This window comes from Sinocyclocheilus rhinocerous, unplaced genomic scaffold (assembly GCF_001515625.1).
Source record: "Sinocyclocheilus rhinocerous isolate Xijiao unplaced genomic scaffold, SAMN03320098_v1.1 scaffold623, whole genome shotgun sequence".
Lineage (NCBI taxonomy): Eukaryota > Metazoa > Chordata > Actinopteri > Cypriniformes > Cyprinidae > Sinocyclocheilus > Sinocyclocheilus rhinocerous.
Window position 1 is genome coordinate 1585758 of NW_015644631.1, and position 14468 is coordinate 1600225.

The window sequence follows — 14468 nt, forward strand, 5'->3', positions numbered from 1 at the left end:
AAGCCCCGTTCACACCAAGAACGATAACTATAAAGATAACGATATTAGCGTCCACACCAGCGGAAGATATCGTCTTGTTTATTCAAAGCGCACGCTCGTCTGCCGCTTTAAATTCTCGAGATCGTTATAGCAGGATGGATTCTGATTGGGTGTCAATGTTTGTATCAGCTGGAAAAAAAATAGTTCTGAAAGTGATTCCAACGATATCGTTTCTCTGTGCCTTTATCGTTATAGCTGTGGTGTGGACTCTGCTATTCTTTAATATTGAGAATGATTTTTAGAACTATATCTTTATAGTTATCGTTCTTGGTGTCTAGCGGGGCTTAACTGTAAAAACTAATAAAAATGACTAACTTTATTATTAAAACTAACTAAAATGAAAATGAAAACAGAAAATGTAAACAATCTCATTCAAATTATAAACAAAAAACTAATAGCATGTCAATTTTACTAAAATAAGACTATACCAAAGTCCCTTTTAAGGCAATGTCATTCGGCGGCCATCTTTAAAATACCTCTCGGGCATGCAAGTGCAGATCCTATCTCTCAGAATGGGGAAACATCAAATTCTCCAAAACTGTGCACCAAGGGCACGTCTCCGAATGCTGACTGTTTCTATAGCAACCGGGACTTCTGACAGCAGCTGCAGTGACGTGCTGACTTTACCGATTAGGGATTGGCTCTTTTGCTCAGAAGGCGGGGCTTTGTTCGATAGAGCGGCCATATTGGCTTTGACTATACTCAAGACATCACAAGAATAAATGGCTTTTTAAAATATTAAAATAGAAAACATTTTTATTGCAATAATATTTCACAATAATACTGCATAGTATTACTATTCTTTAATGTGTTTTATCTTACTATTCTTTATTGTTTCACTCACAAATAATTGGGGTGCTGTTGCTTTTGTGCTTTTGTGAAAAATAGGGGCACCTATCTTGATACCATGCTGCCAAAGTTTGAAGTTGATGGAGACCGACCTCCCATCGGGCAGCGGACGAGACTGAGCAAAGGGGACATCGCTCAAACTAGAAAATTATATAAGTGTCCAAGTAAGTGGCCCTTACGTCAGGCATCTTTGTACTGTAGCAGCCAATCTTGCATCACTGAACGACCGTTTGAAGAAGCAGCCAGCTTTTTAGATTTCCTTCGGCTCTTGCTTACAAAGTTTGGAGTGTTTTTGACATATGCATTTGTGACATCAGTTTAATTGTAAAATGGGAGAATGAAACAGCTGTATTATTATCCCCTATCATAGAACATTTGTTTTTCCAGTCATCTCCTTTGATCTCAGCTGGAATGATTTTGATTTCCCACTTCAAAATAAAAGCGTGATCCCTAAAACTGACCTTAGCATCTGGAAAACTCCTACTGTTTTCCAATAAGAGGATCTGGTTTCCAGGTCAAGCATCTGTGAGTTTGTCTCGATGTGGTTTCGACTCTGGTTTGTGCACAGGATGTGGCGAGAGCCTTCAGGACAGCACTGGAAACTTCTCCTCCCCTGGGTTCCCTAATGGGTATGCTGCATATCTTCACTGTATATGGAGGATATCGGTCACGCCTGGGGAGAAGGTAGAAGAACTTGACACAGAATCATATACATGAGCTGATATGCAGAAACACATATATGAGCTGGATGTTACATTACACCAGTCAGTAAAATTGTATTGTTTTATTTTCTCTTTAACACAACCAATTGAATTGTAATAAAATAAACAATAAATAAAAAAACGTACCTTTTAGAATGATTTCTAAAGGATTGTGAGATACTGAAGACTGGAGTAATGATGCTGAAAATTCAGCTTAAAATATTTGAAAATAGAATACTTTATTTAAATAATATTTCTGTTTTTACTGTATTTTTGATCAAATAAATGCAGCCTTGGTGAGCGTGAGAGACTTCAGTAAAAATTAAGAACGGTAGTGTAGGTAACCTTTTTTGACTTCCAACTTCTCGTTCCTTTTGTCTGTGTTTCGTTCTCTTTGTTAGATCATTCTTAATTTTACTTCAATGGATCTGTACAGAAGTCACTTGTGCTGGTACGACCATGTGGAGATTCGTGATGGATACTGGAGAAATGCACCTTTGAAAGGTTCTCGTATTTATTATTAAGATCATTTCTGCATTTCTTTGTCTTAAATGCCTTTTAATTATTATTATTTTTTTGTTTTGATAAATAAAAAATTATTTTGCTTTTTTAATTACTGAAAAAAAAAGAATATGCAAATGTGTCACAACAGATAACTGAATATTCAATCAACCCTGTCCATGACAATCTGAAACAAAGTGGAGCCCCATCTTTGATCAGTTTGTTGCATTTGCTTCAGGCCGTTTTTGTGGAGACCAGCTACCCGAGGCCATCGTGTCCACTGACAGTCGACTGTGGATTGAATTCAGCAGCAGCAGTAATTGGGTGGGGAAAGGCTTCTCTGCTGTCTATGAAGGTATAAGTCCACTCATCACCAGCTGAGAGGCTCATCTGTTCCCCTGTAATAATAAGTGATGTCTTGTCCATGGATTCAGCTATTTGTGGAGGTGAAGTGAGACGAGACAGTGGACAGATCGAGTCACCCAATTACCCTGATGATTATCGGCCTAATAAAGTGTGCACATGGAAGATCATCGTACCCCAGGGGTTTCATGTGGGCCTCGTCTTCCAGTCGTTTGAGGTAGGGTGCGTTATTGTCATGTGATGTTCTGTAACTAGCCTCAGACAGCAGTGTGTGAGAGCACAAAAATATACATTACAATGCTGTCATTTGTACAACATGTGTGTGTCCCCATGACTACTGTTGATATAATTGACAGAATGCTGAACCTTTTAATTAATAAAGCAAAATAAATCGAAACAATAAAATATCAGCCAATTTGCATGTCCCTGTTTACCACCATTTCACATTAATGGGTTAAATTATATTATATTATATTATATTATATTATATCAGTCAAAAGTTTTTGGACAGCAAAATTCTAATGTTTTTTAAAGAATTCTCTTCTGCTTACCAAGCCTGCTTTTATTTGATCCAAAATACAGCAAAAGCAGTAATATTGTGAAATATTTTTACTATTTAAAATAACTGCTTACTATTTGAGTATATTTAAAAATGTAATTTATTCCTGTTAAAAAGAGTACTTGGAAATTATATATACTTAAGTGCAAACAATGTAGTTTCTGGATAACTAATTGCATGTTAATTGCAATTAATCAAAATTTATTATAATTTAGCTTGATATTAAATGAAATTAGCTCAAACTTCGAGTGCTTTTTAAGTAGGACGTTTTTTAGTAGGACTTAAGAAATTATTAACAGAAATTGAGGTAGAAAGTACACTTATTTCAGGTAGAAAGTTAACTATATTTCAAAAACAATAGAATTATGAAATTAAATATAAAGATGTACTTATATTTAATTTCATAATTCTATTGTTTTTGAAATATGGTTAAAGTGTACTTCAATTTCTGTTGTTTTTAAAAATATTTAAATTACAAATTTGTAATAACGAAGTTGCAATTTAATGTATATGATATTTTAACTTGAAATTTAATATCAAATATCACAGTAGTTAGACTTATAATCAAGTACTTTACATGTACTTTAGTATGTTAGTCAAAATCAAAATAAGTGTACTTTATTTACGCATGGCTAAATGATTATGAAAACAATGGTTTAAAATGTACACAAAAAATGTACAACTTTTAATATGACATTATTTCAAAAGTGAGTTATGAAATACAGCAATCAAAGTGTACTCCCTTTAAGTACACTTTCATTTCATTAATATTATCTGCAAGTAAATTTTTTTTTAAATATACTTTTAAGGTTTAAAGCACACTGCAAACACTTTTGAGCGTTATTGAATGAAGTGTTATTGTAGAGGAATGTGTAGAGAGAGCATTTAATGATGGGAAGAGAAAGGGAATTCGGAAATGTCATGAAATGTTAGTCATTGCAGAGCAGAACACACAAATCGAGGAAATGCCTGTGATTTATTGTGGCTTCAGCTTCTTGTCATGGCATCACAAGTGCTGATTAGCAGTACTGACAGTGAAGCATTCTTATTGAATTTTCGGGCAGAGAGGTGCCACAAGTAACATTTCTATCATGACCCTTTTCTCTGCTTTCACACTCAGATTGAGAAACATGACAACTGTGCGTATGACTACCTGGAACTGCGAGATGGTGATTCCGAGAACAGCCCTCTACTGGGCCGCTTCTGTGGCTACGCAAAGCCAGACGATATCAAGAGCAGCTCCAACCAGCTGTGGATGAAGTTTGTATCTGACGGTTCGGTGAACAAAGCTGGGTTTGCAGCTAATTTCTTCAAAGGTGACACTCCTGAATTATATATTGACTGCTTTGTCTCCTTTGTGACCTTCTGACCTTGAGTTTTGTTTGTAATGCAGAGATTGACGAATGCTCCAGGCCTGATAATGGTCACTGTGAGCAGCGCTGTGTCAACACCCTGGGCAGCTACCACTGTGCCTGCGACCCTGGCTATGAGCTCGCCCCGGACCGCCGCAGCTGCGCAGGTGATACCAAAACCTGTTAAAGTAAACGAATGCGCTAAAAACCACACAGAATACCCTAGTTATATCTACCTCACATTTAAGCAGTAATCTAAAGCTATTATTCTGGGACACTACCAGTCAAAAGTTTGGATTCATTCAAGCTTTTTAAAAATAATTTTAAGTCTCTTATGCTCACCCAGGCTGCATTTATTTAATCAAAAATACAATGTTTGTTTATTTTCTTCTTAACGCCATTCCAGCATCTATGGCTATATTCATGGCGAGAACCAGTTAATCCATACACAAGTCTGTTATACACACAATTCAGAAATATTATTGCAATTTAAAATAACTGTTTATTTTTTTATATATTTTAAAATGTAATTTAAATTGTGTTATGATGGCAAAGCTGAATTTTTAGCAGCATAACCGCAGTCTTCGGTGTTACACAATCCTTCAGAAATCATTCTAATAGGCTGATTATGATAACATATTGCCGCAGGAAGGGTAAACTGTGGTATCCAGTTGTATTTATTAATCATAATGGCTAAAACAGAATGTGAGATCATGTTCTACCTGTTATTCTCAGGCCTTCCCATATGCAAATGTAATATATGTACATATTACAGAGATATTCATACATACATTAACACATGCATATTTTAAATTTAAGAACATATACTCAAAAAGCAATTTCATACATTAACATATATAGCCCATAAAAATATGTATCATGCTAAAAACTGTCAGTGCATGTTGATATCGTATAAGTAAATCAAAGATACAAAAGATAGACATGTATTTTTTTCTACAAATACATATATACAAACAATTCTGTATGTTTATAGAAGTTGGTTTAATACAGTTGCATATATTAATGCATATCTAAACTTTGTAATTGAATACAAAATATTAATATGAATTATTATATTGATCATTAAAGTTTGTTCATAGTTTATTAACTAATGTTAACTGAAGAAACTTTAAAATGTAAAAATGTATTCGCAATAGTAAATGTTTAAATTAACACACTCCAACGAGGAACAATACTTATATAGCCATATACTTATATTACCATTTAATTTCAACAGCCATGTTTAAAGATGGCCATCTTTAAATATCTAAACACAGGCCATAACATTGAAATGACATACATATGGATATTGTATGTATACTCTCACACTTTATTTGCTTTTATTTTAGAACACCTGATGTTTATCTAATCAAAATAACAAAATATGGCAGTCACACACTGGGCAAAAGCGCAACACTGCGTCTAGGACAACTTGCAGGTATCGCACACACACCGGACGCGTCGCGTTCAATTCAAGCAATGGTCTAAAACAGTTTATTTAATCACCAAATTGGCAAAAGTTTACTTCAAGAATGAACAAAGTAGCAAAAACGGAAAAAAGAAAGCGCAATCTATATTATAGCTCTCTAAATGAAGCATATTTTATTAGAGCCACAGAAAGACAAACATTTCATTGCACAATTTTACAGCCTAGGGTGAAGTCATTATGTACATTAACAATGATTTGGGACAAATATAATGTAAATTAATGGAAAACTATGCAAATGGTGCTCTGTGGCGTGGCAGGATTTTCTGTCAGTTGCATTAAAGGGGTGATGCTTTTTTAAAGATCATTATTTTGTGTATTTGGTGTAACAGAATATGTTGACATGCTTTAATGTTCAAAAAACACATTATTTTTCAAATACTGTACATTATTGTAGGTCCTATATGCCCCGCCTCTCTCAAACGCTTCGTTTTCTACAAAGTCCTTCCTTCCGACAAGCGCAGTCTGCTCTGATTGGCCAGCTGACCCATTGCATTGTGATTGGCCGAACACCGCAAGCACTCGTTGGAAATGTAACGCCCCTTACCATAATCGTGAGCTTCATCTTTCAAAATAAATGTAAAGACAATGTAAAGATAAATAATGTCATTAGTTTTACCATCAGTTCAAGCCCGAAAGGGGAACAGAGTCACGTGACAGACACAGTAATGATGCAGTACACAATCCATGGTTAAGACAGCTGACTCCACTGTGATGTGTCCCTGTCTCTCTCACACACACACTCACACGCGCGCACACTCATCCGAAGGACGGTGCTTTTTGACAGTATAGTGTCTCCATCACTATATTGGGGCGTTAGGACCCACGCAGACCACAGGGTGAGCACCCCCTGCTGGCCTCACTAACTGCTCTTCCAGCAGCAACCTAGTTTTCCCAGGAGGTCTCCCATCCAGGTACTGACCAGGCTCAACCCTGCTTAGCTTCAGTGGGCAACCAGTCTTGGGCTGCAGGGTGATATGGCTGTGACGGAGGATCCTCTCCATGGTAAAGAAAAACCCTTTCACAACATTCAGCCAAGAGAAAAACACTCTCCAGTTGGTAGGCATGTCACTGTCAAAGTCTACAATCAAGAGAAGACTTCACGAGAGCAAACACAGAAGGTTCACCACAAGGTGCATACAACATCGCTGTGAAACATAGTGGAGCAGACATCTCTGGTGATGTCCATGAGTTCCAGACTTAAGGCACTCTTTGCCTGCAAAGGATTCTCAACAAAATATTAAAAATGATAATTATATTTATGATTATATTTATTTGTCCAATTACATTAGAGCCACTGAAAATGGGTGGGGGGGGGTGACTGTGAAAAAAATGGTTGTAATTCCTAAGCATTTTATGATATATATATTAGTGCTATCTAACAATTAAAAAATATTAATTATCATGATTTCATGATTAATCACGATTAATTCCACCTAACATTAAAGTTTTAAAATATACTTTTATATTGCAATAATTTCACATTCAGTCTTCAAAATTAGTGTAGAAAACATAAAGACAGTATATTTTTAATATTTGTTTAATGCAATCTTTTTTTATGGCTGAGTATCACTGATACCAATACTATTGATGTCTTCTAGGAAATAGTTTTCCCCCCTAATATTTAACCATTGACTATATGTAATGTTGACTATACTAAAATTACAGTATAATTGAGAGCTATCAATTTGAACATTTATTAGACTTTAAAAAAAATTACAACTTCTAATTTAAGTGAACTTAAAACAATCTTCGCATAAACCCATTATAATAAATGTCATATTTCAATTCAATTAAATTCAAGTTTATTTGTATAGCGCTTTTCACGATACAAATCGTTGCAAAGCAGCTTTACAGCAAATTAAGTTTCTACAATATATTTAGTAGTAGCTTGTCAGTGGTGACTGTCAAATTGATGTACATATGGCAGAAATGTACGGTAAAATTCAGTTAATGACGTAATCAAACAGACCATGAACACTTAACAGCAATGATTATATGTTGCAATCAAACTTGTAGCTAAATTTGGGTAGTTTATGTTGTTTCAGGGTTGGCATCATCTGAGGTGGTTTGCATTTACCTGTGGCCTTCAGCAAGTAGGAAATGTACAGAAATTGAATAAAGTTATCAAACACTAACTTATAAATTAAATATAGAAGAATCTTTAAAGCTACAAAAGTTATTGATTTCCTCTTTTTTTCTTTTGTTCTTCACATCAGACATCACAGCAGCTGGGGTATTAGGTTATTTAACTGCTATTACTATAAGAGCTGCCGCTGCCGCTGCTGAACGTGACACTGATCTGACAAGCATGCTCGTAGTTTATATATATATATATATATATGTATTAATTTTTTTTGAACTAACGAAAAATGTTGTGTTTTATTCAGTCGGATGCATAACCCTTGGAATTTTGGTCAATCCATGTCTAATTTTTTTCTGGTGCATGTGTGATAATCAAAGAAGGACTATTGATGCTGCAAACAGTGCTTGAATATACCTCATAAGAAAACCAGCACACACAGAAATTAGAGAAAGAGATCTCTCCTCTCAATGTTAGGAGCTCTCTGTTGAGATTGATTTTCTTGGCAAAGATAACAACAAAGACACTTGACTCCTTCTAGGAGTATGAAGTTCTAAAAGACATCTTGGTTCGGCGCTGTTCATATTAAACCAAGCAAACTTTTCTGCATTACATGGAATTTGCCATTCAAAGCCATAAAGTGTTTAAGATGCTTGTATTCAGTTTTCTTTAGATCTTAGAAGATTAAAGGGGTCATATGATGCGATTTCAATTTTTCCTTTCTCTTTGGAGTGTTACAAGCTCTTGGTGCATAAAGAAGATCTGTAAAGTTGCAAAGACTAAAGTCTCAAATCCAAAGAGATATTCTTTATAAAAGTTAAGAGTTAACCACGCCTACCTAAAACGGCTCGTTCTAACACGCCCCCACATGTCTACGTCACGATGTGGGAAGATTTGCATAACTTTTATTCTCGCTGTAGTATTGTTGCCGCCGCCATGTCGTGAAGAGCTGTGTGTTTCATGTGAAAGCGAAACTACTTTACGATATCCGCTTCGTCATGCCTAGAGCTGATCCGTGCTGGTCGCTGAGAAAATAAATCAACTTCGCGCTGTGGATGGCCGGATCGGCTTTCACCGTTTTCACCGCTCCTTCACCGGGACCGCCTGTGCAGCACATTTTAGGGAGGACTGTGTCTTGATCCTGGTAGAGTAGACTACAATGCCGGCAGTTCTGACTCAGTGACTGTAAGTAAGTTTTTTTTATATTTAAAGAATTTGCCACTGACGATTCAAACGAGAGTTTTGAGCAGTGTAGAGTAGAAATGATAGCGGAGTCCAGCCCGGGGTCGTCACATGTGGTTGCCGGTCATTCGTCGGATCCGCCGGGCGCGCCGTTCTCGACCCCGCCGCCTCAGCTCACTCTTGCCCGGCTTCAGCTCAGGCTAAGCCGGGGCTTTCGCTCACGCTAGGCCGCTGTGTTTTTCGTTGTGAAAGCGAAACTACTTTGTTTGGTCTTCCAAAAGAGGACACGACTACAAATCAGTGGTTAAGTTGTATTTACAACACTGTTCCAGAACAGTTTAACCCAAATATCCAGATGTGTGCAGCACATTTTATGGAGGACTGTTTACTGATCCTGGGAGAGTTACGTTAGACTAAAATGCCGGCAGTTCTGACTCACGTAAGTACGTTTTCATTTAAAGGATTTGCCACTGATGATTCAAACGCGAGTTTTGGGCAGTGTAGAGTAGTGCTTGTTGTTTGTCATTTCTCCGATCACAAATGCAGACATGGTTTTGTTTACGTGGCGCGATGCAACGCAATGCGTAAAAAGACAGTATAAGTCATTATAATCCGTATTTATGTCCCCACTGGATGCAACAAATGCTTCGTTTGTAATGGGTTTTAATGTTTTTGTCTCGCCGCTCCGGCCGGGACACGGCATCGACAGTATGGTGAGGGGCGTAACATTTCCGTGTCACGCTTGAGGTATTCGGCCAATCACAACGCATTGGATATCTGGCCAATCAGAGCACACCTCGCTTTTCAGACCGATTAGTTTTGTAAAAATCGACGCGTTTCAAAAAGGCGGGGCATAGAGGAGAAACAATAATGTACAGTATGTGGAAAATAATGTGTTTTTTTTACTTTAAACCGCATAAACACATTTCATTACACCAAATACACAAAATAATGTTCTTTTTAGCAGCATCATATGACCCCTTTAAAAATTGTGTTGCTGAAAACTGGAAGATTTCTGTTATTTGTGTCTCTTTGCTTGTTGGCTTGGCAGTCAAGACAGCAGCATAATAATGGCTCCTCCATCTGATCCCAGCAGCTGCCTGTGGTGGATTCATCTCCAAACTCAATGGCTCCTTCACTAGTCCAGGATGGCCGCAGGAATACCCACCTAACAAGAACTGTGTGTGGCAGCTCATTGCCCCAGTGCAGTACCGCATCACTCTGCTTTTCGATGCTTTTGAGATCGAAGGGAACGATGTAAGCTGACTATGCTGGAGACTGTGTGACTTGTAACAAGGTTGCCAAGACCAAATAATCTTTTGACCACAGTGACAATGTAATGAGCTCCTCTGTTCGCAGGTTTGTAAATATGATTACGTTGAAGTACACAGCGGCCTGTCCACAGATGCGAAGCTTCATGGGAAATTCTGTGGCACAGAGAAACCAGAGGCGATCACGTCCCAACTCAACAGTATGCGCGTTGAGTTCAAATCAGACAACACCGTGTCCAAGAGAGGCTTCAAAGCTCAGTTCTTTTCTGGTGAGAATGACCTGCGATTGTCCTTTGCAACTTGCCGATAATCAGCTAATGAACAATATTCATATGTTTCAGAAAGACTTGACTTTTTTTTCTGACAGAATCCTGGGTTCAATACAAGTAAGTTCAGAAAGTAATGTCATTCTGTCCTTCTGTCCAACAAAAATCACATTTACAGTAATTCACATACAATGGAAGTCTGTGGGGATGTGCAGAACTGTCAAGGTTCCTTTAATAGCATGCATGAATGTTGTAGACTCCCGTTTGACTGTTATATATGCAGTTGGGCATATTGTGTCAATCAGCAGACTAAATAATAATGTACTTCCTCTTTTTCTCTGGCAGACATGGATGAGTGTTCTAGGGAGAATGGAGGTTGCCAGCATGAGTGTGTGAACACGTTTGGGAGCTACAGCTGTCAGTGTCGCAGCGGCTTTGTGTTGCACAGCAATAAACATGACTGCAAAGAAGGTTTGGCTTCACATCACATTACCAATCATTCCTGTATTGGAAAATATTTGTCATGTGTGAAATAAACTGATTAGAAGGGTAAGAAAACAATTATTTGGTAAATCTAAAACACATTGATGTTTTGTGAAGGCATTCATTTGCATTTTAACACAAAATGTCAAAATTAAATAGTTCAAAGCTCTGTATTCTTTTTGAAGTCATATAGATACTGATACAGAGGTAAAAATGTATTTTTTTCGTGCAGTTTCGTTATTGCTCCAAGGCTGCCCTGCCCTGAGTGCATAAAAACACTTCTTTTTGCTTTTTGTAAACTCATTAAACCTGAATTTGAAAGGGATATTTTTACCCCAAAATAAGTAAATGTCACCGTTTGCTCACCCTCATGCTGTCCCAAACCCATAACAACTTTGGTTAATCTTCAAAACACAAATTAAGATAATTTTAATGAAATTTGCGAGGTGGTGTCTGTCCCTCTTTTGACCCTCTATTATCCAGGTAAAGAAAAGGCTAAAAGATCCAAATAGGTCATAAAGGCATTGTAAAATGAATCCATATGAATCTCATGAAATATTTTATATGTATTTTATTTAGAGTTAGATTTAGAATTATGAAAATAAGACATAAGCTTATAGACAATATATTTTTTAATGTGTCTTAGTCTTTACAGCAATCCTAATTCTGGATTCCCAACAATCATTTTTATCTTGGATTTGTGCTTTTAGTGGGCTGTGATCGGGTCATTACCAGTGTTTCCGGTATCATCACAAGTCCAAACTGGCCAGATAAATACCCCAGCAAGAAGGCCTGCACATGGACCCTATCCACCACCCCAGGCCACCGCATTAAACTGGTAATTGCATCATTCAGCCAGACAAAATGAGTGGTTAAAGATAGAGTATACACAGGTAATCAAAGCAATGGTTAAAACCATTCCGCCAGCTCAAATTGCATTCTCTCTATTCACAGGCTTTTGAGGAGATAGACATGGAGGCTCATGAAGAGTGTGCTTATGACCACTTGGAGATATATGATGGCCCAAATGGCAGAGCAACCAGTTTTGGTCACTTTTGTGGGAGTAAAAAGCCATCGCCTGTCATTTCCAGTGGCAATAGCATGTTCCTGCGGTTCTTCTCGGATAACTCGGTACAGAAGAGGGGTTTTAAGGCCTCTCATTCAGCAGGTATTTTTTTTGTGTTGTCCTGAGGTTCTCCATAATGAACGTTTGATTTCAGTTAACGATAATTGCTCTTGTTCTCAGAGTGTGGCGGTAGTCTGAAGGCAGAGATAAAGACCAAGGATCTGTATTCCCACGCTCAGTTTGGTGACAACAACTATCCCGGAGCTTCAGACTGCCAGTGGGTGATCTCAGCGGAGAAGGGCTACGGGGTGGAGCTCATCTTCCACACCTTTGAGACTGAGGAGGAAGCTGACTGCGGCTATGATTACGTGGAGCTCTTTGATGGCGCTGATGTCAAAGCGCCCAGGCTGGGACGTTACTGTGGGTCTGGGGTAAAGCAAAAACTTCAAGATCTTTGTTAAACATAAGCAATCATTATGCTTAAAAATGTCTATACATTTTACAGTACAACAATTTATATGTCTCAATAATTTGATCATTTATAGCCACCAGAGGAGATCTACTCAGCTGGTGATGCCATTGTCATCAAATTTCACTCAGATGACACCATCAACAAGAAAGGTTTCCATGTTCGGTACACAAGCACCAAGTTCCAGGACACCTTGCACACTAGTAAGTGAGTTCACCATGACAGAAGCGCTCTGGAGAACATAGCACCCAGGGGCCTCTAATACCTCCTGCGCACCTGTGTTAGTGATGTCACCCGAGGCCCCATGTTCCCTCCCCTCCAGACTGCAAAGAAGAAGACATAGTGGTACCAAACCCCTGCGAAAAGCTGGGAGGACAAGCTTGATGTAGGGATATAGCAACATAATTTGTCTTGTCGTACTTCAAAGGATCCATTGAAAACTCTATAGGAAATGGAACATCTGAGTGGCAGATATTATCAGCATGAAGAGCTTTGTTGACTGCAAGTCAAGGAGGAAGGATAAATTAGATTCAACATGTCCCTGATGCACTTTCGCCTCCTAGAGATCTCTTCAGTTACTCAAAGGCTAGAATCTAAAAGACTTTTAGATGATTCTTTTATTATAAAAGGAAATAATGAAATGCACAATCATAGTTCTTTATTGCCACACATCTAGTTGGTGGTAATTGAGTTTGGAAATATATAAAATATAATTTAATGATAATTACAAGGATTATATCTTTTGTAAAAAGCAATTCTAGCACTATTTCTTACATGAGAGTTGTACATGATTATTCAGACTACTAGACTTAAATTATATGACATTAAATTGTCCACCTGAAGCAATGAGCTGTAAGACAAAAATGTTAATGCGACTAATAAACATATGAGATGACATTTATTTTATCGTTCTTTTGACTGTGTATAAAATGAGCTAGGATTGAGTGGTATATACAGTAAGTACACCGAACAAACTTTATCAGAAATCTTGGTCTTTCGTAACGACGTGTTTGTAATGATTAGTTTATGGTAGTCCTGAAACTTTAACCTATTATAGTCCAATGTGTAGTAGTGTGCCAACCTGGCTAACAACAAATTAGTTTGTTTATGATTTGTTAATGTTTTTGTTTCCTAGCTTGGTCAGGCTGGTCTGTTGGCTAGTTTTAAAGGGATTTTGGACACATTTAAGCTTATCAGCATAACCATACTAGACATGTAAAATCTTAAAATGTCTTTCAATCCTCGCTTAAAACTCACTTTTTTAGACTTGCTTTTTTTGCTTTTCTTTTATATATACAGGTGCATCTCAAAAAATTAGAATATCGTGAAAACTTTCATTTTTTGTAACTTATTTCAAAAAGTGAAACTTTCATATATTCTAGATTAATTACATGTAAAGTAAAACATTTCAAATGTTTTTTTGTTTTTTTTAATTTTGATGATTAGAGCTTACAGCTCTACTCGGTCAAAAATCCAGTATGTCAAAATATTAGAATATTTCCTAAGATCAATAAAAAACAAAAGTTTTTTCAAAACAAAAAAATTTCAAGTTCTTTAAAGTATGTTCATTTATGCACTCAATACTTGGCCGGGGGTCCTTTAGCACAAACTCCAGCATCAGTGAGGTGTGGCATGGAAGCGATCAGCCTGTGGCACTGCTAAGGCACTATTGAGCCTTCAGCTCGTCTGTATTGTTGGATCAACTGTTTTTCATCTTTCTCTTGAAAATAACCCATAGATTCCATATGGGGTTCAGGTCAGGCATGTTGGCTGGCCAATCAAGCACAGTAATATCATG

The 14468-nt window shown here is 37.3% G+C and overlaps 1 protein-coding gene across 3 annotated transcripts in view; it reads left to right on the forward strand.

Annotated features, from left to right (window-relative positions):
• LOC107758677 (bone morphogenetic protein 1-like) overlaps positions 1–13951 on the forward strand; it is a 32267-nt gene extending 18316 nt beyond the window's left edge. Inside the window, exons 7-21 of one of the 3 annotated variants that reach the window (XR_001642048.1) lie at positions 928–1052; positions 1457–1572; positions 1991–2093; positions 2329–2445; positions 2525–2670; positions 4133–4328; positions 4406–4531; positions 10209–10372; positions 10475–10655; positions 10998–11123; positions 11846–11973; positions 12090–12303; positions 12382–12632; positions 12747–13809; positions 13860–13942. Coding sequence is in view for 2 of the 3 variants with exons in the window: in XM_016576480.1 (XP_016431966.1) it covers positions 928–1052; positions 1457–1572; positions 1991–2093; positions 2329–2445; positions 2525–2670; positions 4133–4328; positions 4406–4531; positions 10209–10372; positions 10475–10655; positions 10998–11123; positions 11846–11973; positions 12090–12303; positions 12382–12632; positions 12747–12881 (2128 nt within the window). In the remaining variant the exon portion in view is untranslated. Of the gene's footprint in view, positions 1–927; positions 1053–1456; positions 1573–1990; positions 2094–2328; positions 2446–2524; positions 2671–4132; positions 4329–4405; positions 4532–10208; positions 10373–10474; positions 10656–10997; positions 11124–11845; positions 11974–12089; positions 12304–12381; positions 12633–12746 lie in introns of all 3 variants that reach the window. The other 2 variants (XM_016576480.1, XM_016576481.1) reach the window with 2 other exon arrangements.
• The last annotated feature ends 517 nt before the right edge of the window (positions 13952–14468 follow it).